Source organism: Lepisosteus platostomus, chromosome 1 (assembly GCF_059453375.1).
Source record: "Lepisosteus platostomus isolate fLepPlt1 chromosome 1, fLepPlt1.hap1, whole genome shotgun sequence".
Taxonomy (NCBI): domain Eukaryota; kingdom Metazoa; phylum Chordata; class Actinopteri; order Semionotiformes; family Lepisosteidae; genus Lepisosteus; species Lepisosteus platostomus.
In genome coordinates, this window is record NC_142611.1 from 49744843 (window position 1) to 49772237 (window position 27395).

At 37.4% G+C, this 27395-nt stretch overlaps 1 protein-coding gene across 5 annotated transcripts in view; it reads right to left on the reverse strand.

Annotated features, from left to right (window-relative positions):
- Positions 1–867: 867 nt before the first annotated feature.
- ctbp1 (C-terminal binding protein 1) overlaps positions 868–27395 on the reverse strand; it is a 226055-nt gene continuing 199527 nt past the window's right edge. For 4 of the 5 annotated variants that reach the window (XM_088630929.1, XM_088630940.1, XM_088630945.1 and 1 more), the window contains 6 exons: positions 21387–21593; positions 9490–9704; positions 8657–8787; positions 7466–7593; positions 6255–6369; positions 868–2033 (listed from right to left, as the gene is read on the reverse strand). In XM_088630929.1, coding sequence (XP_088487055.1) covers positions 1847–2033; positions 6255–6369; positions 7466–7593; positions 8657–8787; positions 9490–9704; positions 21387–21593 — 983 coding nt within the window. In that variant the 3' untranslated portion in view covers positions 868–1846. Of the gene's footprint in view, positions 2034–3773; positions 3875–6254; positions 6370–7465; positions 7594–8656; positions 8788–9489; positions 9705–21386; positions 21594–27395 lie in introns of all 5 variants that reach the window. The other variant, XM_088630953.1, reaches the window with a different exon arrangement.

Sequence of the window (27395 nt, forward strand, 5' to 3'; positions counted from 1 at the left end):
GATCAGAATCAACCACAGAAGCAAATGACTGGGTGCTCCACATAGCAAATGCAAAACCAGGGTACCGCTGCCAAGCTTATTCCAGCCACTGGAAATTGTTTCTACATGGGGGGATCCAGAAACAGGCTGGAATAACCTGCAACACTGTAAATGTGATTCATCCAATTCCAACGCCGATTACCCATATTAGTCAGAATGACTGCAACAGTGTCACCCTAATAAAATTGTATCATTTTAAATTTGCAGTTTCTGCATTATTTTTGTCATTTACTACAATTTGCTAGCGTTTCGCTCTCCATCTGTCCACTTTTGTCATAATTTCAACATGCCTCATTACTCTTTTGTGTGCATCATCATAAGAAAAAACTACAGCCTGATACACTAAGCCTAAAACTTAACATTAATTTAATTTAAACCTTTGGTTTAAATATTGCACCACTAGGCTGAGACAATTTGTATGCAGCTACTCTTACCAATATATTACTATAATCAATAGATGAATTCTGAGGAGTTTCATTAAGAATAATTTGCTGTTTGACTTTTCAGCTTTAGCCTCAGACCCAAAGGTTTAGTATATGTTTGGATGTGTAAAAGGCGAGGTCACTGATCTGAAATCACAGGTGCTGATCACAAGAAGCATTAAAGAGTGGACCCTGCTCTTTACCTCCACTCTAAGTACATCATGCCATCTGCACCTAGCTGCTAGCTGAATATTTTCACAGCTACTCTTCCTTTACACTTTAAAGTATCACAAAACAATTAAGCAATCAAGGGTGTACATTTTAGAGTACTGTAGCTACGTACTCTAATTTACTAGATGAGGATTGAGGGATCTTTAAATGCAGTCTCAACACACAAAGTCACAACTTGGACCTTTAACTGAGATTTTTATTTGTTTTAAAATAATTCATACAAATGGATACAGTCACAAACATGTTTTTGTTTTGTCTTTCTTGACCAAAAAATATTGCTAGCCTACCACTTTACCAGGAGGGAACCGATGTAGGCAATGAAATGCTGCTACCTTTCAGTAGTCTAGTGCTGTTTCTTGGACGCATTACCACCGATGGAGCACACTTAAACAGGTGATACAAGCATAGTGCCAGATTGGTACAAGACATCATTTTTTTCCCCCAAATTATTTTGTCTTTAACAGCTTAATCCAGAAGTTAAAATTTAGGGAATCCATGTCCCCACCAAAACAGAAACTAAAACATAAACAAAAGTGATTTTTTGTTTGTTTCTAAATTATTCTAAAAAAATAAGACAAGCAGGTACAAAAACAATGCACTGTGTGGCATATAAAGGAAAAGACGAGGGAAAAAATTTAATTTCCTGAGAAAGTTTGCAAAACTGCCTCTTTTTGGGCGTTGAAACATATAAAAACAAAGATTTGTTGTTATTGTTGTCTTTAAAATCAGGTGGTTGAACGCCTACCTTTTTGTGGTTTTTTTCTGTTTGACCGCTAAGCAAACAAACCCTTTTAATGTTCTAAAAACTGTACACAGACAGATTACATTCATGATATAATTAACTACTCTTGCTTAACAAGGAACCCATAGGACACAGAAACAGTTAAATCAGTCCACTGGACAGGGACAAACTACAATTTATACGGAGGATTTTTTTTTTCCTTTCATTTCAATTCCAAATCCAAATCTTTTCTTCTCCCGCACAAAAAAAAAAGTTTAAAAGATAAACTTCGCCATAATATCGTTGGACCAGTTTCTAAAATCTCGACTCCCATTAGTTCATGGTTTCGTCGCTGCTGCCTGTAACCCAGGTATTTCCCGCTTCTCTGCAATGAGGGGAGTGCTCTGTGACAGAACAGGGAGGCTTCACGGGGCTACAATTGATCACTGGGGTGCTGCTCTCTGTCGGCTTCCGGCTTGCCTGTCTGGCCAGGGGAGGGGGCGTGGGGAGGGTGGGCTACGGTGGGCAGGCCGTGTGATAAAGGCATCGCACTAGGAACGATTCCTTCAACGGCTGAAGGGAGGCCCCCAGGGGCCAAACTCACAACACCAGGAGGGTACCTGTGTCCAAGGGAGGGAGGGGAAGAAGGAAAATAGAAAACAGAAAATAACACATCAGGTCAGAACTCCTCGACACCAGGGAGATCATCAAAGTTATCTCTTGGAAATATGTTCATCTGTCGCTAGCCTGTTATGACTAACAAATTTGTTTTTAAGCATATGCCTTGTGATTACAGTGCTATTGTTTGAAACTAGCTCAGTATAAAAAAGGGCTTCAAAACACATTCCTGTGGCCTGAATGTTCCTTTGGACACGTTTGCAAACAATTTGCAAATAATGAGAAAATGTTATAATTTTTCACTCTTGGCATGGAAAAATAGTCATCAAGAGTTCACAATAAAATAGCTAACAACAAAATATTTACGTATAGAAAATAAGAATCGGATTACAGATCCTTTTTTCCAAAAACAAACATTAAAAGTATGCAGTCAATTACTCTGCATATCAGTATGTAGGAGACAGGATTATAGCAGGACACTGCATAGTGCCGTATTAAAATTATTTCCAGACTGTCCATTCCAGGAATTAACTTTGATATGTCTTTGTCTAAAAATAGAAAGTACTAAAAAGTAGTTATGTACTAGGGCCTATATGTAATTAGAAAAAAAAAGTAGCACCAGTGACTTACACATTGTACTGCACAACATATTAGTAGTAGCAACACAAGTAAGAAATGGTATATATACTATTGGTTTTTAAAGTGCAATTTTCCAATTCATTATCAATACTGAAGAAAAGACTTGTACCTACAGTCTGATGAGAAAACTGTTCTGTCCAAAGATTTTTTTCACATTTTGAAAGATTAAAAAAGTGACCCAACTTGCTACTTGAAAAAAATCAGCCCTTTGCCCCTGTTTTTGCAATTTAAAATCAATTTAAGATAATTTATATGGAAATATCAAGGGAATTCTATTATGCTTTTGCATTTGACATGTCCCAGTGTCTTGTGAGGGCAAAATTTACCCTTATGGGCACTCTGTACATTTTTAGTACATAGTGCACAGTGCCTACCCCCAAAGAAAGAATTAAAAAAATATTTTCTCTTTATTTGTATGTTTTGCAAACTTTTATCCAGTTTCATATGCAGAACACAAACGTGTTTCTGTGTATACATCTATTCTATAGAGCACAAACATTTAAAAACTCAAACACAGAATTTTCTAATGTCTACTTTTGTCTATTTTAGAAATCAACAGTTAACGTGGACTTAAGCATGTCTCCTATCTTTTTAAATGGCTCAAAAGTAGCTGCCAGCTGCCTGGCAGTAAATTGTTCACATGTGTTGAATGTGTATGCAGTCCACTGGAAGAATATTTCCAGCTTGTTTTATATGAAGCATTAAAAAGAGATCTCCATGCAAAATGCTGTTAAAGGCAGTTACTGCTGAAACATGTTTTTATTTAAAAATCTAGTGAAAGGAAAATACAATGCAATAAAAGTTTTATGATTGACCTCTTGGTAGCAATTGTCTGTTCAATAGTGAAAATGTAAAACAAATGTAGTTTAATCTAGCTACTAGGATGGAAATATATGCAATAGACATTTTATGGATATCATTTATTATATCAATTTCTGCACATCTTTACAGAGGATTTAACTGCTTTTTTTCCCCAACTATAGTGTCTTACATTGCAAGCATTTTTTATTTCAAACATAGGTCCCATACGTGTACTATGAAAATCAGTGAAAACAAATTCCTCATTTTTGTAATTCAAGCTATTAGTTTTGTTTGTTTTTTACCTTTCTGTATTTGGACTGAAACACACACATTTCTGATGAGCATGGATTAAATCCCAGCATGGTCGCTCATCCTTAAGTTTTGTACCACAGCTTGAATGTGACTAAGGAATCAAATGGAAATAACAATATTTAAAATTTTCCCTTGCCACAGCTTACAGGTATTATTAACAGTTCTGATCTGAGTTTACATAGATTCTTATTTACACAGCTGAAAGCAATTCATTCTGATATTCCAGAAAAAAAGCCAATGGGTTACCAAGGATACTGGGGAGTGAAAGTCAGAAATCCAGGCAGCCAGCTTTATATAGTGGAATGCAGAACGAAGTCATTGTTTCAGTGCATTCTCAGCTTCAATTAAATAGTTATATAGTGATTTTCCATAGCATAAAACAGTTTTCCTAGTGTATGATTTCTCCCACTCCTAAGCTTTCATATTCGTGATGCAGATTTTGTTATTCCTTTGAATCCTGTATGAATCTCAACCTACAGATGAGCTCTTGCTGACAGCACATATAACAATTATCTTCGAAAGTACTTTCTTGCAATATCCACAGTGGATGTGTGTCTGGCAGTGCTTTAGTTATCCTGCTAACTTCTTCAAATACTACAAAATGCACAAGGCTCTAATTTTCTGTTGTGTCTCAGCTACAGTGTGAAGCTATTGAGCATGCCTAATTGGGTAATGAATGCTATTGCGTGCTTCACAGGTTTAAAATCTCAAGGATATAAAAAAAATGCATAGAAAAATAAAAATGCATTCAGCAAAATTCAGTTGAGAAATTTTCTCCTCTCACTAAAATTAGTTTCTCATTGACATGGAATAAGGAATGTAATTGCTCATTGCACCAGCTGGATTACAGCATGGAATATTGTAAAATAAAATGATTTAAGGTAGTCAATATACAACACTGAATTTACAAATATAAGTATAATTCCAAAAATAATGGCTAGTAAAATACAATTACAACCTTCTGGAATAGAATATTATTAACAGAATATGAACAATTTTTATTTCTGTCCCACCTGACAAAATGTATTTTATATAAACACAATTTGTGAAAATGTACAATATATGTCTTTATCAGTATAAGACAGCACAGTTACAAAATAATTCAGCACACAACAGATCACTTTTTGCATTAAATAATATGAGCATGCTTTAAAGTAAATAGAAATCCCTTAACTGAGGACAACATTGCCTATTACATATTCAATGGACTAGATTATATGTCAGCTCTTCTGACACGCTGCATTCCTTATGGATTCTCTGCTGTTTATTCTTGCTTGTCTGCCTACCTGCCTTTTTCCTTCAGTTTGCTTTACTTTTTTTGAAAACATGTCAAACACCAAACTGCCAGGAAGCACACAGGGGAAGCACATCAACATCACACCAGGCCTTTTTACTGTTAAGAATAGTAGTTCAACACTGATACCGTTCCCTGTTCAACTGGGATATGTCTTTGCAGTTCGTCACGTGACTTATCGAGCCTGGCGAATCATAATGCAAGCATAAACAAAATCAGAGCAGATTTGCCTTGGATGAAATGAGTAACAGAAAGCATGGTTATAACTTATTCTTTTCAAGCACAAGAATGATTATATAATGCTAAAACTACGTATTTGAATTTCCTGTGGTTATCGGAGTGATACTGCTGTTATCTGTCAAAGCCTCACTTGCACCTTGAAATGCAATCTGATAATGAAATCTAGGGTTTCTGACGTAGAAACGGAAGATCTGGTATGTTTTGCTGTCAGTTGCTGATGTTATCTCAAACCTCAGGACAGCAGTGAAGCGTTGCCTTAAGATGCAATAAACTACATATCAAATGGCCTCTTCGCGCCACGTGTACTTATCCTCTGCCTGAGGAGGGTTCATTCACTTAAGAACAGGACAGTGAAGTGGCTTTTGATGTATTTCATATCAAAACAATGCAGTTTTTCTGATTAAAGCATTGTGAAGTAAGCAATCGTGCTTTATACATTTCAAGGTCATATGTAAACTGTGTACTTTGTATGGTGAAGTGATCCTGTCATATGATATTGATACAGGATGCTAATAAAATACAGACTTTTAAAAAAATACACATCACACATCATGCAGTGTAAGTCCTAACGGAGCATTACCTTCTACTTCAGCAAGATTTAATAGACGTATTACATTTTTGAGAGTGAGGATCTGTGCAGCATAAGCACAGCTGTCTTTGCAATTATACTCCCCATCACCAGTTGTGTGTTAATCTCAGCCTTTGAGTAAAGCACTAAAATACAGATACGAGAAAGCAGATGCAGGGCTAAATGCTAAACAGCACTTTCTATGTAATAATAAAGTGGTTGCGAGCTAGTCTGGATACCAGGGGATCTGCTACTGCAGTGCTGCATGACCAGGTTTTAGATTTGTGTCACGGATGCTCCCGTTCACTTTAAATGAAAACCTAAAAGAATCTGGAACAGAAGGCACATGGCCAAGCAGAGGAGCTTTACCTGTATGCGCCATTGAGCTCTGGGTGTACAACTGTAGGGTCCATGCTGGCCCAGTGTGTGGCCTGAGTCAGATAGTCTTTATTGACACAATTCTTCAGGCTGTCTGGAATGCGACCTGATTTGGGAGAAGGAATAAGACTTTGATTTGGTCAACAACACCCAGAATTTCAATATATAGCAAAAAAGAGTCCTGTTCCGTCCCTCAATATTAGTTTTGAAAAGCGCGTAATTAACCCGGTACTAGAAGCTAACGAGACATTACTGCTTGCAAATTTGACACAAGCCAAGTTGGACGTTTTTCAAATTGGATAAGCAGGTACTGAAAGAAACATCTGATGGGATCGCATCACCAGAAAAATACATGCCACATTATAGCTTTCTTATAAAACTGCATAACTGCAAACAGGAAAAAAAAAAACATACTCCATCGCAGTCCAACAAATCATTGCAGATCAACTACAAATAAACTGAAGAGCACACCCTTCTACCAAAACCTCAATTTGGGCAGTGCAGCTTCTTCCTATCCTTGCCAGGAATATGTCTCGCACCAGCAGTCTGCTGTAATTCAATCTGCAACACTGCTGACTGGTTCTTCCAGAAGAGTATTTTATTTTTTTTTATATAATTTAAATGTTACTTTCCATTGTGTTCTGGTGTGGAAAAAGAAATGTCCTCCTGCATTACAAACACTTAAGTCGTTTTGTTATTCTGCTGTTTCACATTCCTGCACACATTTCAATAACTTGCAGAAAAGAACAGAACATTTTAATATCCATTAGATACCACACTTGAATAATTTTTCTGCACATGTATGCACATTATGTGTACCGCCATTATTTGTTATTGTTGTAATTATTTAAACCTGTCACATTTACTATACTAGTATAAGCATTTGTGTAATGCAAACACTAGTTATAAGATCCCAAAATAAACTTAAATACAGTTCTCATGTGCCAGAAAATGTGATATTATAAAGTCTGAAATGCAGAAGTAAGTCCACAGTTATTGTTTCCTTCTCTTAAATCTCTTTTTCTTTAAGTTCGGAGCAACGTGTGATATGTCTGGTTGGTTTAATATGATCAAGAGTTTCATGCAAAGAAACTGTAGGTTTAACTTAACCTAGAATTACTTCTACCTCCCAGTGTAGAAAACACTAGGCGAGACAGGCAGTTGAGCAACTATCACTAGTATTAACAAGACCTTCAACTCACCTGTAACAGCCCTGCGAATCTCCCTGGCTGCCTCTTCTCTCATTTCTATGGAGGCCTGTTCACTGTACCAGGCAGCATGGGGAGTACAGATCAGGTTTGGGGCATCTTTCAGAGGGCCTTGGCTGAAACTGAAGGGGAAAAAGTAATTTGACGGGACCGCACACACACAATACTTTTTATCACGAAGAAGCAGAGGACTACTGTATGTGCACTTTTCTTACAATGCCGGGTCTTTCATAAGAGCAGTTGCTCTGCAGAGGAGAGGTGCACTTTACTAAGTGGTGATCATGATGCCATTATAACTTGGTGTTGCCGACGGCATCATTTTTATCCTATAATTATTACGTGAGGGTATTGCTGTGTTAATGGGAAAAGCTCTAACACTCATACTTCACATACCATAGTGCATTTTAGAAAAAAAGAATAACTGCCGCCAAAATCAACTGGACGCTTACTGGCCTCCACATGCATTCAAATTGAAATTGTAACATCCATAGTAAATCAACATTTTTACTACTTTTAATTGCAGCTCTCTGAACACATCATGGTGCTAAAAACAAGTGAAGATGAGAAAAAAGCAAAGTGTTGAAGCGAACAAAATTAGCTCAGAGACTTGCCTCCACTTGCTCTCATGAGGTGAATGATTAACATGGAAATGGTAACCACCACACATTTTTCTCCCGGATATTTCAACGATTCAATGGATTCACTTTCAATTGCAGTTTTTTTTTAGTTGTTCTCTTAGAAAAGGGCTCAGTGCCGAAAAAGCTCTTTCCTGTTAATTCTTGCTGAAACGTCTCAAAATACATCCTACGCACTCTCACTATAGGCTAGCCTGTATTACATGTGTCTTCCTGCTACATGCACACGATTTTAACAACTTTGTTTTTACATTTTAAGGTAATGTGATGTGTTTCAGCAACCAGGATATCAAGTGTGGTCCACCCAGGAAAGACCTATAGCAAACCCACAGTGCTTACGCGCTTAAGCTTCAAAAGCATGCTAGAAAATGATCAGGCACGAGGGGGTAGACAAGCAACTTCTAGGTGTTCAGATGAAGATGAGAGGGGAGATCAAAATACGAAGAAGCCAGGGCTTGCAGGCCTGGGACTCCCCTTAATCTAAAGCTGTAAAGGACACTGGAAGTTAACGGCTGTTCCGATGATTACGACACCAGATGTGAAAGATCACCTGAAGGGCTCTGTTTCGTGAACATCCAGTGCTGCCCCTCGTATCCTTCCTTCTTTCAGAGCTTGAGCAAGAGCCTTCTCATCGACCAGGCCTCCTCGAGCTGTGTTCACCAGGAATGCACCCTGTCGCATCTGCACAAAAGACAAAACGGTAAGAAACATTGTGGCACACAACACCTACTGTACTCCTTCCAAGTGGAAATACCCCAAACTCAGCATACTAGGCCAAAAGTGCAAAGCACCACACAGACAGCATCATATATAGTTACTATATTAGACAATTGTTGCAACTGCCCTTTTGTCTTTTGATTTGATTTTTTTCATATTTGAAGTGTTGATCATGTAATGATCACACTTTATTCAGGAAGGAGCTTACTACAGTGATACTGTAGCTTGTTGCTCAAAATCCTCCATGTCCTTTTCGGAACTTCATACAGTAAGTTTTATATGGACTGCAAATGAACACAAGAGGGCAGCACATGATATGCCAATGAAGTCATGCTAAGACTTTTCCCTTTTTACTGAATTGTATAAATGACTTGTAGTACTATTTTATACCCATAATGAGATTGCGCTTAAACACAAACAGGCATAAACTCTATTAAGAAACAAGCAGAGTTTAATTCCACCCTGAAACGTAAAAGGAAAATATAAAAAAATAGAATTCTCCACAGATTAAATGTTCTTTTTTTTAATTTTACAGCATGGAATAAACCCTTCACTGTTTATTTTGAAGTGCACATAAAGATACATCTTCTGACTCTAAACTGGACAAAGACAGAGAAATTATAAAAAAAACAGGCTTGTTCATCGTGTGATGTGTGATGGCTCTACCTGTTTGATGGTGAAGTCGTTAATTAGGTGGTGGTTGTGCTCATTCAGGCTGCAGTGCAGTGTCACGCAGTCACTGTGAAACAGCAGATCCTGTAAAGTATTCACTCTCTGGAGTCCCAGTGCCCTCTCGATTCCATCAGAGAGGTAGGGGTCATAGAAAATCACACTAAATCCAAATGCTTTGGCTCTCAGCGCTACAGCCTGCCCAACACGCCCTGAACACAGAGAGGGGGGGAAAAAAGAAGAGATGGAAAGTGAGAGCAAATATCTTTATTTTCTTTTCAGGAACAACAAGTATTACTCGTGCTATACTGGGCAAATTTCCAAGTCCCCCTTTTCAAAGAGGTAACACTTCAGAATAAGAACATTCTTGAATGTATCTAATTTTCTGTTTAGGAAACCTTTCCCCCCCATATTCCAAGAAGAAACAAAAGGGCAATCATTGTCAAAGAAAAACTTAGTATACCAATCCAAAGGACACAATGCACTTGTTTCTAAAGTTCTGTGTTGACCACATAGCCACTGTTGAATACTTATCAGATCAACTTACTAGGCTGCCGTTTTTTTTTACAAGACATGTAGATGAGGAGAAGAGTGCCCGTTTCCTACTTTAAGTTTGTCCGTAATGCCGAGCAGTACTAAGCACATCCTCTGAGCATAACCTTTAATAGTAGGAAACAATTACTACTGAACTATTGACAGTAAAACAGATACTGTTTGGGTGCTGTCTATTGTAAAGTATCATTATTGTTTGGTTAAGTATTAAGTATTTTAATTAAGTATACTAATTAACAAAAAACATCCACATACAGTATAACCAAAGTCTCTCCCACCAGCCTTGACTGCTTTTTCCCATATGTTATGCATCATTTCCACATTAGAGACATGTATCAGTTAATGCAATGTAAAGTAAATGCTGCCTCAAGGCCTTTTAAAAAGATGCCCCTGCTGTATGCTCAATCAGTAATTCAGTTTAGTATTATTAATAAATAAATCACTGAGGCCTGGATTTAAATCTCCTACTATTAGCACTGTCAGCAGGATGACTGTCTAACACACACTGGAGGCAGAAGAAATTCTAGTGTTTTCCGCACTGCAAGCAAACTAACAAGTGCATATGCCTATGAGATCATTAGAGCATGGAATAAATTTAGATGTGAACAGTATCTTACAAAAAAACATCATTTTTAAGAGGGGGACAAAGAGATACTGTTGCATTAAGTGGTTACACATTTATGACCCAATTTATCAGGTAAGTTCAATCTAAAGAGATACTCCTAGAACGCTACAGTCTACATAGATTTAATGAAACTATGATACTGAAGATTTTTATTAAAAACACCCACATACAAAATTGGATTTACCTTTTGACTATTGTACTTCAATTCTTAAAAGACCCATTTTGTCACTTCCAGTTTTAAACAGCCAAAAACATAAATCAAATAGCCCAGCCTTCTTTCTAAACATCTTCACTTCTGCTTGATACTGATTATCCCATCCCCTCTCATCTGAAGATTCTACAGCTCTTCAACATTAGCCATAAACTAAATAATGATACCTCCTGACTGACACTCTGGCACTGAGCTTTTTCTTTGTACTGGAATATCAGTTATGAAGGAGGTGTTTAAGCATGGTCTGCTCCACCATGTAACTACTGTATGACATACAGAAACATTGAAGTCTGTTATTGGCTACTCAACCAAAATTAGCGTTTCTCATAGCTTTACCAGCAAGTGATGTATCCAGAGCTTGATTTTGTGCAATTCCAAATTAAGTTTCTAAACATCTCTACTCTCACAAAACATCAATTGCACAGTTCTTTTCAAATGTGTGATAATGACGTTTTCTAAAGGGGTTTTAAATATTATACATTGACAGCTAGAATATCAGGTGATAAACCTTCCGTTTTAATTCTAATTTTTTTAAACCCTATATAATACATATTTTTGTGAAATAAGTGTTATTAGTTTGATTTTATCCTTTATGACTTTAAGCATTTTTGTAAGAAATTCAATACACTCAAGAGCTTAACTACCTGTAAACTTCTAGGTCACTTACGCTTCTCACTAAACATTCACTGATGTACTTTATTTTCAGGGGCATTAAATGGATCATTTTGAACTAGAGCTCACACAGCTTTCACAAATAACATTTACAAGGCGATGGTTAAAATATGACTGTTTCTCGTACATTTTTTTAAAAAAGTTCAAAACAATCTGCAGCCAAAATTGTACATAAAATAAAAAAAAAACAAATGTAGCAGAAAGGATAGAGAAACAACAGACCAAAAAAGCACAAGAAATTGGATAAAATAAAGAATGTACCTTACCAAGATGGCATGGACTCTGAATTAGCACAATGTAATTAACTGCAATTCTTCATTCAAAAACATCTGTAAATGAATCCAGCTAAGTGTTTTTTAAAGGTAACTTTTTAAGGGTAACTCTACTTTTTCAAAACCCCTATTCTTGCAGAAGTAAGGCCTGCCAGCAAAACACACCTTGTCTGGAGATTAACAGCAGCCTGGGAATTGTTCTAGTGGACATGTAGTTTGGGAATTATTGGTACAGCACACCAGTTACATACACACACGAGAGCTCTAACACAGGACAATCCCCCAAGAATAGAGAGGTACCAATCCTGTCCTGAATACATAATTTAGAGCAAGAACTGGGCACAACTATCATTACAATTATTATAGTTTCACTATATTTTGTGTAACAATTTAAAATTAATCTAGATTTCTTTAAGAAGAAAAATAGTCCCCAACTCCACCTCTCTGAGGCAGTGAGTTTCTTTCAAACACTGGGATGGTCATTAAGTATCACTAAGAAGACAGATATCTCTTGTAAATCAAGATAGGACAGAGAACTAGTCAATAAACTGAAAACACTCCAGATCAGTGAAAGCTTGTGAAGGTAAGTGATAATATTAAGAATCCTTTTAACTTTCCTCCAAATGTCCAATGAATTTAAAATAATTAGGCCCCATTTGATGAGAGCCTACCCTCCCTTTAGGGGCAAAACCTCTAGGATCCTGGATTTAAATTGGTTTAATTAATGTCTCCTCAATTGTTTGCCATAAGGCTGATGCACTGGAATCCAACCATGTCTCTAACGCGCTCATCTGAAAAGCCCAGTGGTAAGATTTAAAATTAGGTACAGCCAGACCACTGTGAGATTATTATTGTGCTGTATAGTTGTCAGCTGAAACTCTGAGTGCTTACTTTTCCAAATAAAAATAGTTAAAATTAGTTTGTGGCTTGTGAGAAACAGGGATAAACAAAATTCTTACCATATAATGTAACTTATAAAAAGACCATATAGAAAAATATGCTTTGATTTTGTTCAACACCTGAAACATATTCTTGTTACAGTTAATAGGGAAATTTGGGGAGATATTTAATACCCAAAGAGCCAAACCTTGATTAATAAGAACATTAACTGGAAAGAAGTTTATCCTTGAATCCTTGAGGTAAAATTCAAATGCCTAAGGACTGATTTAGATTAATTTATTTGAACTCCACAAAATTTAGTAAAGTTTCTGTAGGAGTACAATGCAATTTAGCTGTACTTCGTTCAATTCTAGAAGTATCTTGTAGAAATAGGAAACCATTATCAGAATAAAGTGATATTTAGATCTATGAATGTGAGCAATTGAGTGTAAACAAAGGCAACATCTTGAGCACAAACTTCAGGGATATTGTATAGAAGACAAGTCATAAATGAATGCCTGAAAGTGAGGTGATCTAGAGCAGCCAATGAGGACCAAAGTAGATAAATTATAATTGATCAAATGCCTTTTCTGCACCTGAATGGGGTGTGCAAGAAGCTAGTTGATGATGGGTTTGGTCTACAATGTGCCACTGTATGTTATCAGTAAACTGACCCCTCAAAAGGCTAATCTGGCATTGGTATATTAAATGGTAGAAACAGTAAATAAATGTACAGTAAATAGTTTTATGTCTGAATTCAACAACAATAATGGTCTCTAGTTACAGCATTCCAACAGAAACTCCATTTATTAAGAAGCAAAATGAGTTTATTTGAAAACAACTGACCTCCAATTAAAATATATCAAATTCCTCTTTTACAGGAAATAATCAATTATCTTCAACTCCCTCAGAGCTACAGGATCATTTAAAAGACTAAGCTGAGTCAATTTCAGTGGGTTTAAAAATTCTTTAATCTTTAACAAGTCTGTACAAGCTTTGGAAGCACTGAGATGTGAACAGAAGTCCTGAACCAGAACATTATTATCTTTGATCACCTTAATAGAAGCTAAATGTTCATTTTGCTTTAATTGTAATGCTAGCAACCCATTAAGGTATAAGGTATATCATGAATTCTGCACTAGCAGTGCTGATTTTAAATTAACTTTTCAGAGCAATTTGACAACCCACTGCACTCTCCTGGAAGTTACATTTTTGTTATTTTTCTAACTGAAAGATTATTTCAAAATTGTTCAAAAAATAAAACACTTAACAACTCTCTTTAAAGACTGAGGGTTAAATTTCAGGAGTGAGGTCAGTCTTAAAAAATGACTAAACCTTCAGTGAGGTGCTTTAACATAGTCACATTCTGGAGTACAAATGGGTTAAAATGCTAACGGTTAACATTTTGTTAATTCCTCTGAAAAATTCAGATATGATAGCAGGGCACGATCGACTATAAGGATGGGAAATTCTCCTGTTGAGACCATGTACTGCTGCAAAGATGGTATCAAGATATAACCAATGCAAGTGTTATCTGCATATACGAATAAAGTTATTTCTCGGTTGTCAAGAATCACATATTTAAAACCCTTGTCAAAGTCAAAGCATTTGAAGGCAGGGGGAAGGGAGATATCTACTTGAAGAAGTTTTAAATTAAAGTCTCAACCTATAACAAGCACAGATTTCAGACAATGTGAACATAAAAAGATGGTGAGCACATCGTGATATTGTGAAGTGTTACCATCAATGTTGACAAGTCTCACATATTGGGAAAGAAATTATCAGTTATTTTGGTAGAAAAAATAAGCCGAGACATCGTCAACATGCTCACCTTGTATCTTAAAAATGAAAGTGCAATGAATGTGGAAAAAAAGCATTTTGTGGAGAAGACGAGGTTTCAAGACCTTGGAGAAATGAATGAAGGAATGAAAGGAATGAATGTGTTTGCTTTTAAAAGGCATTTGATTCTTCAAATACCATTCTTTGGTGGCTATTACTAAACTATAATTTCCATAGTGGTACCATGTTTTCATGCAGTATATGAGGTGTACAATGGATTTTTGAAGCTGTTATGTTTGGAGTGCACCTACCTGGTGACATTAATACATACTTCTATACCTCTGATACTGAACTCACTTCAGGTTTACAGTTTGACTCTGAATGTTTTGCAGAGTAGGGCTTTTCAAGTAACTCTGTTAAAAAAAAAACTTAAATTATTTAAATATCTTATTAACTGCCCTTTTCTGGACAAGTAAATATTTCTTTAAGATACTGAAACTTCCTATTTCACAGATGAAATTAACCTTATAAACAGCAAGAGGTGTTTGAACACAAAACACTGTATACAAGGATACTGTACGTCTTCATTAAACAGTTTAACATTTTCATCGATTACAAACTGTAAACCTACAATTGGCCATTAAATTATCAAATATACCTTTATAATTTTTAAACGTAAGCTCTTGCTGAAGACATTATATATTTTATCCAGTAACTGCAATGGCCTTAACTGTGCAGCTGCAAGATTCAAAATGTGGAAGCTGTGTTTTGAAATGCTCTAGATGTAAAGATGTTCCTTTTTATACAATGACGCATATACATTTTTGATAACCATCTTCTAACCTTTTAAAGTTGTGGTATCTACTGAGGTTAAAAAAAGGATGCTTAAGAAATATAAAAGGGAAATGAACATTAGAGTAATAGGAAAGTAATACAGGCTTGAAGACTAAACAAGTTAGGAGAAGCAGAGGTTAATTCTTTGGTAAATAAAATGAAGAAACGATGTTTCAGCTGTTGAACCTTCTTCAGGTCTACATGATTTCCATTTTTTTTTCTCAATAAACTTTTTTCTTTTCTACTTCTGGTAGTACACAGTAGGTAAACCTTTGCCTGAAAGGATTCTTCCGATATGTTTCTACTGCCTCTCTGCACTAAGGAATACAGAACCGACCTCATACTCATTCTGACTTCACATCCTTATTCTTTCTTCCTCTTCAAATTCTGTCTAGACACAGCAACACTGCCACTTTTGCTCTGTAACTGTCAGACATGTTAAATCGGCACAGGTGTTGTCAGCACAGGTGTTAAGCCTCTCTTTAGTGTCACTGGGACCCTTTTAGATGTTTTAAATGCTGGAGGACACATTCATTTTATTTCAATTTACTGCAGTTCTGCTCCATCAATGGCATCACTTCTGAGGATTTCTTCTAACAGTCTGCCCTCACAGAAAATGCCCTGACTATCAGCATGTTCTACATTTTTTTCAGAACAAAAGCACTAAGATGGAGAAGATGAATAGCAGCACTAAAATGCAGATAGTGCTTATCAGTATTTTTAATTAACCATGTTTTAAATACTACAACATTTAAGTGACCTGGCTGGACAGACTGCAGAAAACATTTTTACCACAAAGTACAAAAAACATGTGAAACTACAGAGAAGATGCAAGCATACCTAGCAGCCTGGACTTGTGCAGCAAGAGATATATGGAACAAATCTGTCTAATAAGGATCTCTTTGATTTTGTCTGGTGATATCAATTGACGTGTGATTTAGGAGCACTTTTTATAGCACACTTTCTCTGTAATAGGCAGCTCTCAGTGAGTCATGTACTCTACAGGTTGTTACTTCATCTCCTGGTCTCTCAGTATTCACACACTGGCCTTAGGCAATGACAGGAGAAATCCGACTAGAGAACCTGAATTCATAAAAATAAATGATCAATGTTGGAAAAAAAACAATGCATTTTTTTAACAAATGAAATGGATTTATTTTGTGTGGATGACTTTATCCTGAACTGATGTAAGAGCTGAACCACAGGATCCTCCATTACTTTTATTACTCATGAAGTATAAATCAGATGCACAAGTTTTATTAGACATTCTAGGATTGTGCATACCAAGCTATAAATCTTAAATGACTTCAGCTAGTCAGTAAGACCGAATTCAGATGTGCTCAACAAATTATAACCAAACCCAGTGAGAACTAAATGGATTATTGCCAGCAGCCATATCGCCCTGCAACTCACAACTTACAACCCACTAAAGTTCAGCAGGTGTGAGCCTGGTCAGTACCTGGATGGGAGACCTCCTGGGAAAAACTAAGGTTACTGCTGGAAGAGGTGTTAGTGGGACCAGTAGGAGGTGCTCACCTTGCTGCCTGTGTGGGTCCTAATGCCCCAGTATAGTGATGGGGACACTATACTGTAAAAACGTGCCGTCCTTCAGATGAGAGGTCCTGACTTGTCTGTGATCATTAAAAATTCCTGGGCATTTCTTGAAAAGATTAGGGGTGTTACCCAGCGTCCTGGCCAAATTTCCCCATGGCCTTTACCACTCATGGCCTCCTACTCATCCCCATGTATACATTTGCTTCACCACTCTGTTCTTCTCCACACTGATAGCTGGTGTGTGGTGAGCGTTCTGGCGCACTATGGCTGCTGTCGCATTATCAAGGTGGGGCTGCACATTGGTGGTGGTGGAGGGGAGTCCCCATTACCTATAAAGCGCTTTGAGTGGAGTGTCCAGAAAAGAGATATATAAATGTAAGGAACTATTACTTTAATAATATTAATCTTGTGCTCTGAAACTGAAGTAAACCGGTCTAACAACTCAGATTAGTGATGCTAGACACTGGCTTCTGAATGTCACAACCCACAAGCTATTTAAATTATAATCAAAATCTGTCACAGTAAAGCAGGATTGTAAAATTGCAGTTGTCATGGATGTTAAAATTTAATAATGATTGCTCACATTTTTTTTTTTTACAAGAGACAGAGCGAGAATAAGACACATGAGAGAGCTGATGATGTCTTAATAGGTAAAACATAGAAGCTCCTGAAGCTAAAGCAAGCACAAGTTAAATTTAAAAGCACACCAAATTTATTCAGTAAGGTCTGCAGGGTATTCACGAGGAGAATGTCTCTGTAATCAAACGGAGAATATGCCACACAGTTGATAATGGATTTGAAAGCATGGGTAAGCAAACAATGACTTATCCCTTATAAACCACTTGCTTATCCTGCCTCCGGCTGCAGTTCTTTCAGTGCCTCTGAAACATTATCAGTACAATCAGATGAGACCATACCCAGCGTTTATTCATGCGGCACCTATAGCCCTCTGCTTGTGCGATCAGGAAAGGATGGTTTGAAGGACAAAAAGTGTTCTCACAAACAAGCAAAAAATAAAACAAAGTGCAATTAAATCGACCTGAAATTTTTTCATGGCAATCCAAAATTTTGCAGGAGCTCTTTTTTGCCTTGAAATTATGCATAGTTCATGAAATGCATAGCTCTCACAAAGCAGCATTTCACATAGTGTGTGTTCAGACTTCAAGCAGAGTCAGTAGCCCTTTTCTGGTACTGAATCTGCACTGGGCAGTGATTTTACTGGGATATTCCGCAAGACACAGTCATTGATGTCTGATATGTTTTAATACAGGTTTGTGAAAATACATGTATTCATTTGGGGAACAGAACAAGTTTTTCACTGTTCCAGACTGAAAGAAGCGTTAAGCGCAAATTGATATTATCACTCAGCGCTGCCACGAGCTGCTCTGCCTGATGGAACACTCGCCCTCCATTTCTGTTGTTAATAAGCCATGAGGGCATTCTACAAATCCATCTCGATGTTTACCCTATCCATCAATGGTCATGTGGAACTTCTTAAGCATCCCGAAAATACTTGATATTCTAAGCAAGTATGGGCAGTATGAAAATATAAGGGCAGATGTGAAGGTGCGGTTAATAAATAACTCAACATGTCTCATTCATGCCATGTAGATAGAAGCCGGATCCCCATTAAGGGACAATTGATCCCCTGTTTGTACAGAACAGGATGTGTTTAAATGGCCCAGAACAATTTTGTTCTACATCAATTCAAATAATACACCTCCAAAAAAACAGAAACCACAACTACATGTCTTCACAGCTACTCCTTTTAATATACCATTTATTGTGTAATTCATCTTATTTGGATATATTTGTAACAGCTCAATTAGTAGAAATAACAAAAGTGACTGGACAGCACAGTGACAATTACTGCTGCTCCTTGTTCTTTGGTCCTGGGTTTGGTTCCCTGGTAGTGGGGGAGGGGGGCACCTTCAGTGGGGAGTCTGCATGATCTGAGTTTCTAGTTGTTCTAGTTTCTCCCACCTCCTAAAAACATGCTGGCTAGATTAGGACGTGTCACTGAAGTGCTCTTGTGTTCTTGTGTATGTGTGTCTTTTGATGGACTGGCATCTGGTCTAGGCAGTAGTCCTTGCACCATAGGTGTCACTAGAATAGGCTCCAGATTGCGGCAACTCTTACCAGGAACCACAGGCATTTTGATAACAGATGGGTGGAACAAAGGTGATTAGAATCAAGACAGTTATATACCACGTTTGCTATTATTCATTGCCTGGATTTGTATAGTGCTCTTCCCAAGTGATTTCCAGTAGGAGCCATGAAGGAAACAGAAGAGCTGACAGTGGAGAATAAGTGGGTGGTTTTATTTATTATAAATATAAGTTATTTGATATAAACAATATAGTGTTTTTATTTGCTAGCAAGACTGGGTTATGAGGTGGATGGAGACAGTCGCAATTAATGAGGGGAAAAAACAGCAGGAACAGGAGCAGAAATACAAGAGACCAAAGTAGCAAAATTCATACTGAAGTTGAAGATAAAATTAACAACCCAAGGGAACAAAAATGACACAAACATTTTTACAAAGACTGCCAACAAGACAGTGTGTAGATCCTCTGAGTGATGAAAGCTTTCTTCAAATGGGACACATTTACATTTTACCTTCCAGTAGTTAGAAATGAAATTGCTGCAAAGATGCAAGAACAGAATAACTGTATTTGTGCATTTGTTGGGATCATTCCCACTTTAAACAATTTAAAGTAATTTACAAAAGATAACAATACTCTGCTTCTCCTATCTGCTATGGTGGTTTGATCAGACTGGATCTTAGACTGCAAATGGTAGAAAAGGGATATCTGGTGGAATAGAGCAGAAAGCTGCTTTTAGAACTCCAAGTGGCTGAAGGGTAAAAATACTTCATACATGCATTACAACCAGGTCTTTCCCTCACCAAAAGGGCATGGATTCTTAGTACAGTATATACTCCTTTGGAAACGAAGATGATCGTGACAATACTCCACTTAGAAACAAATTTCCTAGAAAACTAGCAGGTTTGTTTCATTTGGCAAGGTCGTTTTAGCCCCAATTAAGGGTGTTAGGCGCATGTTTATTGTATTCATTATGAGGGGACTCACTTAATCCAGCACTGAAGCAGAGCACCCTCCTGGGAGATGTGCTGCAGCCACTACAAGCCAGCAGCCCTAATACACAGCAAACCACATGGAGAAGTGAGAAACTACTTCAGAAATTTAAATAAGGGGGAAATGTAGGAAATTTAGATTGTACAAGCCCAGAAGATGAATTTAAATGTTACAAATGGTGCCATGGCATCTTAAGTTAAGACCTTGTTTCAGCATCTTAACTGAATGTCTTTGTTTCCTACAGTACATCAGTGCTGCCTGTCACCATAGTGGGGAATTGGTCTGGAAATGTTGCTTCACTTACAGATCATGACTGCTGATCTTCATAGGGATTTTTAATGTACTATAAGAAATGATTTTTTTATATATAGGACAGTTAGTTTTCCTTTTGTGTTGTGAGAAACAGACATATTATTGCAGCAAAATGTGTCATTTTCAGAATGTAAAAGGTTTACCAACGAGGGTTGTTGGCACAGAAAACCAAAGAAAGGCTCTAAGAAACCAGTCCCACAGGTTGATGTCTGCTTGTAAACAGAACATGACTGTGTGTCACTACAGATTTAAAGCCATGGAATCTCACGCATACCTACAAACACTGCTCGTGAGACTGTAGGTATTCTTGTATCTTTTAAAGCCCCGACTGACAACTATTGTCAAGTATGAGCTCCCTTGATGCTACTTCAAAAATGATAAAGTTTTAAGATTAAAGGCATTTGTGTCGGTACAATACGTGTGGTGAAAACTGCAATTATTACACAGTAGGCATCTTCTGTTCGTTTTTTGTATTATAATTTGGTATTGTGCCCCAAGCTAACATTCTCAGCATAGCCTGAGGCCCTGAATGATTTTCTCAATTTCACTTCACATCACTGTCACTTGTGCCGCTCAGTACACTAAACATTCCAGAGATACTTTTTCACGGTTGTTACAGGTGTGCTTATCATTAATCTCATAGCGCCTGGTGATATGGAACCAAATTGGATTCTGGTCTGTTTATAGCCCTGATGCTGTGCATGTCTGGGCTTGGATATTACTTGAAAAACAGGTGCTCCAATTGGCTCACTAATGGAATTGATGTTGGCAGGTGTTTCTCTTTACTGAAAAAAAAATACTGAAAAGTCTCCGTTCCTCATGGCATGATCCTAAAAACACTCACAAATGCAAGACCTTCACAAAAGCAAAAAAGTGTGTTGACCCTGGTGCCACATCAACATCAGATTAAGGTTTTGGAAATCCGCCCAAACCAAACTCCAGATTCCAATTTCTTGTAATGTAATTATCCCAGATCCTCATGTCCTAATGTTTTATTTCACCTTACGACCTACAAGCAAGTCAATCCTACAATCTCTCGATCACGCATGCCTATCCGTCTCTATTACTTTGTGACTGATTCTCAGAGTAGCTGTTGTCGTACTGACCAAGGCCAATGATCCCCAGGGTCTCTCCCCGGATGCGGGCGGCTCCCGACGACACCTCCCGTATCTGCTCCACGCTCTGGACCCGCGTGCCCTCCCGCAGTGCCTGGTGCAGCCAGGTGGTCCGTCTGTACAGGTTGAGGATTTGGCACATGGTGGAGTCGGCCGTCTCCTCCACCGAGGCGGCGGGCATGTTGCACACTGCGATTCCTGCAAGGGCAGAGCACAAGGCACAACCTCGTTCAGTGTGGCAGAGGGTTCGGGACAAGCACGTTGTGCAGAGGTGTCACTGGATGGGGCCCTCTTTTATTGAAATTAACATTATTGATTCTGCTTTTCGGTGTTTTTCTTCAAAAAATGAATATATTTGTTAGACTTTAAAAGAAATTCAACCACCCCTTGATTTTCAAATACCTTTCTGAATTTTTGCTATAACAAAGCATTCAATTTCATACCTGTTTCTCGCAGTTCTGAAGAGATTTTCTCTACAAAGAAGACATGTCCTTAGTAGCCTAATTGAAGAAGCCATCCTCCTATCTTGTTTATTGTTAAATACTGAACTAAGGTAAAGGGTAATTATCATAATTAACAGTGTTCTTACTTGACAATTCAGTGCTCTGTTAGGGTAGAAATAATATTGAGAGAATATTTCTTGATTGGCAGGAGCAAACTGAAAGGTTTAACATGTAAAGGGAATTTTATTTTCAGCTCACTGATTTTCACCTTTGACCAGTTTCCAGGGAATGAATTATGTTCATAAATCAAGGTATTATAATTTTGCAGATACTTTAAAATCAGTGTTTTTGTTGCTTTCAGTATTGTGCAATAAAGATGGGTTTTTCGGTTATGTCTGAATGTCTTTTTCAAGTCACACCCTCTACTGTAAAATAAGTAAGGCAAGGGACAAAGTTTCCTTTAAAACTGTAATGGAAAAGGAATAAAGTCGATGTAAACTGAATAACCATTGTATGGTGTTTTTCCACTGTGTATATTTGATCTGTTTAACAGGAGTATTTACCAATCAAAACCAAAAACCAGAAGCCCTTGCTACTGTATACTGCTTATACAAAAATCATCATCTCATATCACATCACATCTTCAACACAGAACAGCTTTCTTAGTATACTGCTTCTGTCTTGAATAGAGATCAAGCACTTTGGTTAGGAACACATGGGCTTAGCCATACCCACTTTCAAACTTACTGTTTGCCATACCTAGTGGCTTAAGTGGTTTAAGTGCTTGCCCAAGCATAGGTTAAGCATGAAACAATCTGACTGTTAAGTGTCTGTATCTATTATATGTAAGTAGTTAAAGAAATAATCAGGCTTTGGAGAGTAAATAATGAGTATGGGCACACTTTTAATCTATTTTTTATTATAGTTGATTGAGATGTCTGTGCACCTAAAACAAATTATGCATTCTTTTTTAGCATGAAGAATGTCTTTCTGTTTGTGTATAACATGGGGTTTTTTGATCCTATGATCTGTTTGAAACAATTAACAACCTAACATAATTGTGTTGCTAATGGAGGACACTAACAATTTTAATCTCTCCTGGAGTTCTGACCTAAACTGAACTGACTTACCTCCTATCATCAGTGGCCTTTTCACACTCTCCCTTTTACCTTGCTCTCTGCTCACCCTGTATTTCTTCATCTCTCTCACTATTAAAATCTATATCTGTCAAAAGGATAGGATAACATTTTATAATAATAACAATAATAAGAGTGGGCAAAAGCTTTATGCATGTGCATTAATGTACATGTTGTGTTCATGGAGCCCAAAATACACGCCCATGATTTACTCGGAGAATGTGGTGTATATATTTTCATGAAAGGTCTTTGTATTGCTGCTCTCCTGCCTAGGAGGTGAGACAACACAGTGGTTGTTGCAGTTAATTAAGCATTAGCGAAATAATTTACATACTTCCAGGAACCCGGGAAATACTAATAAGGAAGCTTTTACCTTGACTGATATAAAGTGTAAATTTTCCACAGTTTTAAATTAAAGGACACATTTGTTTTTAGATGAGGATATTAGTTTTTTCTGGAATTCCAAACCAATGTATGAATACTTATGGTTGAAAACCAGAATTTATTATTATTATTATTATTATTATTATTATTATTATTATTATGCAATATTCTTCATAATAATATGAGCCAATGATGTTATAGCAGTACTTTTTAGTTGGATTTTAAACACTTTTGTCTAAACTCTTGCCAGACTGATAGTGACAGAGAGTCCACATCACCTCATAGAGAAAACAAAAACCTTTCAATTAAATAAAAAAATAAGGCATTAACACACTACGGTAATAATGGATTAGGAACAAAAAACATTATATAATAGAATGAATTACAGACTGGATAATTTGTCTTGTTTACAACATTCTATGAAATTTGCTTACATATATTAGTGTAAAAATAGTAGAACTGCATGGAGGAGAAACGTGTGTCTGTAATAATTAATAATTAAGTAATAATTAAGTTACACCCTTAAGTTTAAATAAAATCTTGCCCTTTGGAAGTGCAATGCAAACCACTGAAACCAAATAGAGGCCTCCTATGGTTTCTGGTTTTCCCGGGGTATGAAAGGAGATAACACATGGAAGACAATCAGCAGTAATTAAGAAATGTATGGCTACTGTATAGAAGCAACCCTTCCAGGAAGTGTATTTTGCTATCACGGGTTGTGAGGCAAGTGGTTCAGAAGATAACTGTAAATTCAAAGGCAACAGATAAAGATCTCTTACGGAAATAGACATCTTCTGGACACAAAGAATTGAAAACTATTTTGTATGCAAATGAGGATACTTGAAATTGCCACACTACGTCTCAAAGACAAAAGGAGCCTTCTATTATTGTTAAACAAAATGAAAACTGAGTGTTTTGGACGTGCATATCAGCATCACGTTCAGCATAAAAAAGCTGTTAATCATGTTGAAAATCATGGGGGAGTCTATCACATTTCAGGGCTGGTTTGTTACATATATAGATCTAGGAATGCTTGTTAAGTCAGGGCGAATTGCAATGTGTACCAGGACATTTGGTTTAAACATCTGGTTCCTTCTCTCAAGCACAATTCAGAATTGATATTCCAACATGACAATGACCCAAAGCATACAGCTAAATCAACAGAGACGTTGGTAACTGTAAACAAAATAAATGTTTAAGACTGGCCATTTTTTCAAACCTCAATCCAACTGAACTTTTCTGTTAAGACTCAAGAAAACAGGTCGTACATTGAAAGCAAAACATCTGAAGGGACTAGCAATTCTGCCTGGAGGGATGGTAAAACTTTCCCCTCAGAAGTGCTAGAACACCTTGTCATATTACAGGTTTTACAAAATACTAACTACAAGAGAGTGGATAAACATTAATTAAGTGTTCTCTGTTCTTACATTATGACAAATATGACTTTTCTCAGTGAAGTAATATAAAGGTTACAGTATAACTTTTAGATGGTTTTAAGCAAGATATGTCATCCAATTCATAAATCTTTCTGTTACAGGATATTTTGTGTTTCTATTTAATCAAGTGTATGAATACTTTTGTAGGACTCTGTATATTGAATGTATGTATACTGTGCATAAAAGAAACTGGTACTTTATGCTTGTATGTTTTACAACATAAAGTATACAGAATTAGCAGTAAAATGTTATTGGGGTTGTTGTGGGAAATTCTTAATCAGAGGAGCAGGACACAGTCTTCTGCAGATTCAGTTTAATTGAGCCTCAGTAAGTCCAGCAACGCACGCTGGGTCTGCCCTGCAGAACAGACAAACTGGGTTTCCCAGCTCTTACTGTATATACAGTCAGAAAGAAGTTTGTCTCACAATCTGAGTGCTTGTCATGTTTTTTTATATGTAATTACTTCTTGTCCTGCTCTAAGTTCTGTCCTTTGCTATGCAGCAGACATTGATCTGCTTTATCCTGTTCATGGTATGTTTGTTGGTGTTGGTCCTGCCTTTTGTAGCGTTAAGTCACTGCAGCTGCTGAAGCAAGTCAGCTTTATTGCACCTTAGCATAACTTTTGTTGAAGGCTAAATTAACAGACCCCAGCAACACCTTCCACAATGTGGTTAAGTGGTAATATTGCAATGCTGGAGATGCGAGGTATTTACATGTTCCACTTCAGTGTCATTTTAATATATTGATTATGCATGACTGTCTGTCATCGAGTGTGGCACTTGATTGATTCTTGCATGAGCACTAAATCACCTCATTAACGAAGGAATTGATTGGGTACAGGTGATGATGTGTTTTCACCTGTTGAATGTCAAGCCTTTAGGAAATCAATAAAGAAAAAGATAGAGAGGAACCAATATGCCCTGTTTATTAGGAGAGCTACATCTTTGTCCACACAGTTTGTTTGTAGGTAGGCAATGTCAGTGTACTGACTTGCCATCTGTGGTGTTCATAAACCAGCCCGGCTTATGAATCTAACCTGGCAAAAAATTACAGTCCATCAATGACAGGTCACAATCCAGGATATCACAAGTCTTGACATATCTCCAAGATATCACATCATCATCCAAGTGTAATGGTCTGGGCAAGAGTATCTAGTCACCTTAGAACTCCACTACTGGTGACTGATAATAACCCAACTGCATGGCACTGGGACCTCATTTGAAACCTCCCTGTGGGGTCATCAGACCATATTCCAGCAGGACAACACATTGTACTAGCAGTTGTTTTTTTTTTAGCTGGGGTGATGTGCTGTATCGTGGTTAAGTCAAGTTGGCCAGGGATCATTGGACAAGTATTTTCACGTCTTGCCACAGATTTTCTATCAGTTTCAACTCAGGACTTTGAAAGGGCCACCCAAGGACATTCATTTTCTCCTAGTTAGTTTTGCCCTTGTGCTTTGGGTCACTATCTTGCTGAAAGATTAAATTTCATCCTGGTTCTAGGTCTTTAGCAGACTGAAGCAGATTTTCCTCTAAGAGGTCCCTGTACTTTGCTCCATCCATTTTCCCTTATATAAAATAAAACTGCCACAATCATGCTTGCCAATAGGGATGGTGTTATCTGGTTGATGTGTTGGGTTTGAACCAGACTTAACACTTTGCATTAAGATCCAATAGTTCCTATTTTTTCCTTCTGAACACAAAACCTTTAGCCACATGTTTGAAGTAAGACAGAAATGCTCTACTGAAATCTTGATGGGTTGGGTTTGCCACTCTGCCACACAGCTGAGCTTTGTGCAGTGACTGGGATATTGCTGACAGAGACATTTTCTCCCCTATCCACCATTGAAGTCTGTATGTCTGCTGGACTTACAGTAGCTTTTTTAACCCATTTCCTTCTTACGTGGCTGTTCAACTTGGCAGGACAGCCTAATCTAGGCAATGTTTAGGTGGTATGCTGAACAGACAATCATATTTAATCTCAAATTTGAAATCATGTTTCAAATGAATCAGGTCATTAAACTTTGAGACTTATCAAAGTAGATGTGTGCTCCTGAACTAGTTTAGGTTTGTCATAGCAAAGCAGGTAAATATTTATACAATCTGCATATTTAAGTTTTTACCTTCTTTGCTGTTTCTTGAAATGTAACTTTCACCCATAAAGTGTTTGATTTGAGCTCTCCATGTTTTGATTTTGATGTTCTCTTAATAAATGTGCAGACATCATTTGCAATTCAACAAAATGGGAGATCATTAAGGGGGTGAATATTAAATAATAATAATAATAATAATTGCTTACACTTATATAGCGCTTTTCTGGACACTCCACTCAAAGCGCTTTACAGGTAATGGGGTCTCCCCTCCACCACCACCAATGTGCAGCATCCACCTGGATGATGCGACGGCAGCCATAGTGCGCCAGAACGCTCACCACACATCAGCTATTAGTGAGGAGGAGAGCAGAGAGTAATGTAGCCAATTCATAGATGGGGATTATTAGGAGGCCATGATTGGTAAGGGCCAATGGGAAATTTGGCCAGGACGCCGGGGTTACACCCCTACTCTTTTCGAGAAACGCCCTGGGATTTTTAATGACCACAGA